The sequence below is a fragment of the Gastrolobium bilobum genome, unplaced genomic scaffold (assembly GCF_033153095.1).
Source record: "Gastrolobium bilobum isolate Gb01-03AN ecotype WA unplaced genomic scaffold, APGP_CSIRO_Gbil_v1 utg113107, whole genome shotgun sequence".
NCBI lineage: Eukaryota > Viridiplantae > Streptophyta > Magnoliopsida > Fabales > Fabaceae > Gastrolobium > Gastrolobium bilobum.
The window spans coordinates 17,145-23,066 of record NW_026896475.1 but is presented as its reverse complement, the minus strand read 5'-3'; the positions used below and the strand labels follow the sequence as shown (position 1 = coordinate 23,066).

The 5,922-nt window shown below is 48.9% G+C and overlaps 1 protein-coding gene across 1 annotated transcript; it reads right to left on the bottom strand.

The window, feature by feature from the left end:
- Window positions 1–3,951: 3,951 nt before the first annotated feature.
- On the bottom strand, window positions 3,952–5,097 carry LOC133299918 (uncharacterized). The gene has a single exon (XM_061499413.1). The coding sequence runs from the start codon at window positions 5,095–5,097 to the stop codon at window positions 3,952–3,954; it is 1,146 nt and encodes a 381-aa protein (XP_061355397.1).
- Between the last annotated feature and the right edge of the window lie 825 nt (window positions 5,098–5,922).

The window sequence follows — 5,922 nt, the reverse complement described above, 5'->3', positions numbered from 1 at the left end:
GTTCCAAGTTCTCTTTACTGGTTTCTTGGAGATAGTTTCCAAGGTGTAGGCTCCTTTTCCCAAATTATCCTTGATTTTGTAGGGGCCTTCCCAGTTTGCGGCGAGCTTTCCATCTCTGGCATTCTTGTTGCCGATGTCAGCTCTCCTTAGCACCAAGTCACCGCTCTGAAAATGACCGAGGTCTGACCTTCTTATTGAATCTAGCAGTTACCAGGCGTTTCACCATCATATTCTTATATCTGGCGTTCTCCCTGCATTCATCCAATAGGTCGAGTTCTACAGTGAGTGCCTCCCTGTTTTGACCTTCAGTTCCTTGTAATCTCTGTACCCTCCTACAGGATGGTTCGCCGATTTCTACGGAATCGTGGCCTCGCATCCATATGTCAGCTTGAAGGGGGTTTCTTCAGTGGCGGATTGGGTGCTTGTCCTGTAACCCCACAAGACGAGGTGTAGTTGTTGCACCCAATTTTCTTTGGCATCGAACAACCTTTTCTTGTGCCCGTTGACAATCACCTTGTTAGCAGACTCGGCTTGTCCTTTGGTCTGAGGATGTTCCACTGATGCAAACTGATGTGTGATCTTGAAGTCGGTCATTAACTCCTGGAACTTTTTATCAGCGAATTGTGTTCCATTGTCGGTGATGATCTCAGCAGGAATTCTGAATTGGCTAATCAAGTTTCTTTCAAATAATCTTTGAATCCTGGCCGAGGTAATAGTGGTCAGTGGTTCGGCCTCGATCCATTTGGTGAAGTAGTCGACTGCCACTATCAACCACTTGAGCTGTCCTCCATCCGCGGTGAAGGGTCCCAACAGGTCCATCCCCTATTTGAAGAGTGGCCATGGTGTCGTGATAGTTTGCAGCTCTTCAGGGGGTGCACGAAGGATGAGCGCGTGCTTCTGACATTGTTCGCACCTTTTGACGTGCTCCTTCGCGTCTGCCTCCATAGTAGGCCAGTAATATCCTGCCATCAGTGCCTTCCTGGCTAGGGCTTTTCCTCCCATGTGATGTCCATTTATGCCTTCATGGATCTCGGCCAACGCATATTCAGCTTCATTTTTATTTAGGCATTTCAGCATGGGTGTGTAGAAGCCCTTTTTGTACAGTTGCCCTTCTACTATGGTGAAGCAGGCCGAGTTCTTAACAAGTTTTCTGGCCTCTTGTGTCTCGCCTGGCAGGACCCCTTTTCCAAGTAGGCCACTATTGGCCTTGTCCAATCCTCAGCCGCGGTTAAGACCATAATGCAGGTTGACTCTAAGATGCTTTGCTGTATCACGGTTCGGTGATTTCCCGATCCATTCGAGCTGGCGAGCTTTGACAGGATGTCTGCCCTGTTGTTTTCATTTCGGGGTATATACTGGATTATTACCTCGTCGAATTCGGCCAACAACTCCTTGACTTGTTGGAGATATTTCATCATGAGAGGTCCCTTAGCTTGATATTTTCCTTCAACTTGTGAAGTTACCAGTTGCGAATAACTGAGGATTTTTATCCTTCTTGCTCCGTGCTCCTTTGCTTGCACAATCCCTGATATGAAAGCCTCATATTCAGCTTGGTTATTTGAGGTTGGGAATGCTAGGTGAAGTGAATGTTCAATGGACACTCCCTCCGGGCTTTCAATTATTACCCAAGCTCCGCTCCCTTTAGAGTTTGAGGATCCATCGACGTATATCGTCCAGAGATCTTCATTCCCTTCTCTCTTTTCTTTGGACGGGGTTAACTCCAAGATGAAATCGGCCAGCGCCTGAGACTTGATTGCCTACCGAGGTTCGTATGAAATGTCGAACTCGGAGAGCTCGACAACCCAGTTAATCATCCTCCCAGCTAGATCCGGCTTGTGTAATACTTGCCTGATGGGCTGGTTGGTTCTCACGACTACTTGGTGCACTTGGAAGTAAGGTCGGAGTCTCCTTGCCGTGGTAAGGAGAGCAAACACCACATTTTCGAGCTTCTGGTAACAGAGTTCAGGTCCTTGCAGCGTCCGGCCTACGAAGTAGATCGGCTGTTGTGATTTGTCGGTCTCCCTTACCAGAGCGGCGCTGATGGCCTATTCGCCCACAGAAAGGTATAAGATCAATGTTTCTCCGGGCTCTGGCTTGGACAGTACGGGGGGGGGGAGGTGGCCAAGCAACTCTTTATATTTTCAAATGCCCTTTTGCATTCTTCCCCCCATCCGAACTCTGCCTCTTTTTTAAGGAGCTTAAAGAAAGGCAAAGCCTTTTCTGTCGACTTGGACAGAAATCTTGTTAAGGCCGCAAGGCGACCCGTGAGTTGTTGGATTTCTCTCTTGCTTTCTGGTTGCTTCATCTCGAGGACGACCTTGCATTTGTCAGGGTTGGCCTCAATTCCCCGGTTGGTGAGCATGAAGCCCAAGAATTTTCCAGCTGGTACTCCGAAGGCGCATTTGGCCGGGTTCAATATGGTCTTTCGAGCTCTTAGTTGCTCGAATGTTTCCCTGAGGTCGGCTATATGTGTAGTTATATGCGCTGACTTGACGATCATGTCGTCGATGTACACCTCTAGGTTTCTCCCAATTTGATCTTGGAAAACACGGTTCATCATGCGTTGGTAGGTTGCCCCTGCATTCTTGAGGCCAAAAGGCATGACGTTGTAGCAAAAGTTTCCTTTTTCCGAGATGAACGAGGTCTTCTCGTGGTCATCGGGGTGTAGCGGGATTTGGTTATACCCGGAGTATGCGTCTATGAAAGATAGTAGCTGAAATCCTGACGAATTGTCAACTAGCTGGTCAATGTTTGGCATCGGGTACGAATCTTTCGGGAAGACCTTATTGAGGTCGGTGTAGTCCACGCAAATTCTCCACTTCCCACTCGGTTTCTTCGCCATCACCACGTTGGACAACCAGGTGGTGTATTGTATTTCCCTGATGAAACTGGCCTCCAACAGCTCGTCCACGTGTTCGTTCAAAGCCTGACGTCGGTCAGATCCTATCTTCTTCTTCTTTTGGGACACTGGCTTCGATCCCGGGTACATAGAGAGCTTGTGACAGCAGAAAGCCGAGTCTATTCCCGGGATCTCTGAAGCCTTCCATGTAAACACGTCGAAGTTTTCACTTAGGAAAGCGGCCAGCTCCCTTTTGAACTCGTCTTCAAGGCCCTTTCCCACCTTAGTGTGCCCTTTTCCATCCTTCCTAATGCTGACGTCTTCCAGCTCTCCTTGGGGTTCTGGACGAAGGGCTTGGAGCTCCTCCCTCATGTCCAACTCCACCAAGTTTACTTCGTTTCCACATGGGTGTAGAGATTGGTCCTTACCTCCTCAATTTTTGTGCCGAGGGGGAGAGGACGAGCCTCCTTGATTTACTCGTAGGGTCTCATAGTAGCACTCCCTGGATTCTTTCTTATCCCCTCTTATGGTGATAACTTCGTTCTTTCCCCCCGACATCTTTAGGGCTTGATGCTTGGTGGAGATCAACATGTCCCAGTCGTGTATTGTAGGTCAGCTAATGATCACATTGTAGGACGACGAGGTGTCTACCACGACGAAACGAACCTTACCAGCTCGGAATGAGTCCTTCGTGCCTAAGGTCAGCTTCAAGTCAATGTAGCCCTTTGGGGGGGATGACGCTCCATTGAATCCGACCAGCTCGGTGATGCATGGTTTCAAGTCCTTCTCGTCCAGGTTCATCCTTTGAAAAGCGTCCCAGAGAAGTATGTCTGCCGAGCTCCCGTGATCAATAAAGATTCTCTTAACCCGGCAATTGACTAGCACTCCAGTGATCACCAAGCCGTCAGTGTGTCTGGGTACAACCATTTCTAGTTCCTCCTAAGTGAAGAACAATCTTGGAGGGGGGAGGGGGTAGAATTGTTGGCTTTCCCTTTGATGGTTGGCCTGTCTATTACTGACATGACCTTCTTCAAGTACTTTCTTCTTGCGTTGGCCGTGTCTCCTCCTCCACCCAGAGCTCTGCTTATCACGTTGCACTCAAATTCGGCTTCCTAAAAAACCTCATCTTTATCTTCGACCTCTTTGCCCTTTGTAGGGCGGTCTTGTCTCTGATCCTTTCTATCCTCTCTCTTCGGGCTCTGACTTAGGCTCCAGCTTCTCCGCCTTCGCTTATTATTCTTCTTGCCCTGAGTTCTGATGATGTATTGTTTCAATTTCCCCTCTCTGATGTGTTTTTCGATGGCATCTCGGAGGTCCCAACAGTCATCCGTGATGTGACCGTTCTGGTCATGAAAAGCGCAGTATTTGTTTCTATCCAATCCACTCTTGGCCTTCAGGGGTCGAGGTCTCTCGACATTGCGCATTTCAGTCTGGGCCACCTCTTTCCATATCCTATACCTGGACATGTTCAAAGGCGTGTAATCATCATATTTGCTCCTTGGGGATCGGTCATCCGACCTATTATCCCGAGTGTCTTTTCCCTTCTTCGCCCCTCGTTGATCCCAGTCTTTGTTTTTCTTGCTTGGACTCCTGTGATTCGGGCTTCGACCTCTGGATTCCCCATAAGCCTTCTGCATGTCCTCCACGTCAATGTACTTGTCCGACCTTCGTCGGAACTCCTCCAGGTCATTGACCAGTTTCTTGTAAATTGACTTTGCCAGTGGAGAATCGCCATCTAATCCCGAGATGATCAGATGCAAGTGTACTGGCTCAATTAAATTTCGAACCTTTAGGGCAGCATCTTTGAACCTATCGAGGTATTTCCTCAATGATTCATTCTCCTTTTGTTGGATTCTTCCCAAGGCGTAGGCCAGCATTGGATGCGCCTTGCTTGTTGCGAAATTCAACCGAAAAGTTTGGGCTAGGTCCTCGAACGAGTCAATCGAGTTCCTGGGAAGCCTGGTTATCCAGGCCATTGCCTGGCCTGTTAACGTCGTCGCGAAGATTCTGGCCTTGATAGGTCCAGTTATCCCATTGAACAACATTTCGGTCTTGAAAGCCTCTAAATGGGCCTCCGGGTCTTGACTTCCGTCGTGCGGTGGTATCTTGACACTCTTGAATCTCGGCGATATTGCCAAGTTCATGAGCCTTTCAGTGAATGGGCTATCGTTAACCTCCTCATCAAGGAGATAATTATCTCTTTGGTTGTTGACTGGTCCTCCGCCCTCCTGGTGGTTGTCATGGCAGGGATTCTGCATATTTCCTTCTGCCGTGGCCGCGTTTTGATGTTGCGGCTCATTAGCCTGGCCTGCGCATCCACCTCGGCCTTCTCTTCCACCTCGACCTGCTCCTCCAGCTCGTCCCACGAGGTTTTAATTTCACAGCTCAGCCTCCAGCACCTCCATCCTTTGGGCATTCAGCCCTTGTTTAGCCAAGAATTTGTTCTCCATCTCCTGCATCCTTTGGAGGATCGCATTCATGGCCACAATGGTTATGTCCCTGGATTGTTCACTATGTGGAGGTGGGCGCACTGGGCCCGCTGTCGTGTTGGGCTGAGTTCTTGAGTGCCGACCTCGCCGACTTGGACCTCTACTAGCACAGGGGTCGCGGCTGATTGGAGTTGTTCCAATGCAGGTTGGTGTGACGGCATACCATAAGGCTGAGGCTGAGATTGATGTGGCGGCATTTGGGCAGTGCTGGACATCGAACGGGTGTTTGTCATTGTGGAATGGGAATCAAAATTTATCGTTTCCCACAGACGGCGCCAATGTTAGGTCCTGGATAGAGCGTATTGCTATACCGTGAGGTATGCGCTCAGAGATAATGTATATCAGGTGTATACTAGGCTTATAGCCGAGGTCCCAATCACTGCGCATAAGCAATAGGCTTATAGCCAAGGGGTGGGTGTGTGCACAGTGTGAGCAGTATTCGTAAATAGGTTAGAAGTGTTTACCTGGGATCCTTAGGCTCTTATTTATAAGGATTTCCTTCTTAGACTTGGGCCTTTTGAGCTCCCCCAATTGCACTGGATTCAACTCCCTTTCTGTTGGGATGTGATCCTTATCTTGTACCCTTTGACTATT

What these genes read in the sequence shown, in the direction of transcription:
- LOC133299918 (XM_061499413.1), bottom strand. Translation starts at nt 5,097, where the DNA reads ATGCAGAATCCCTGCCATGACAACCACCAGGAGGGCGGAGGACCAGTC.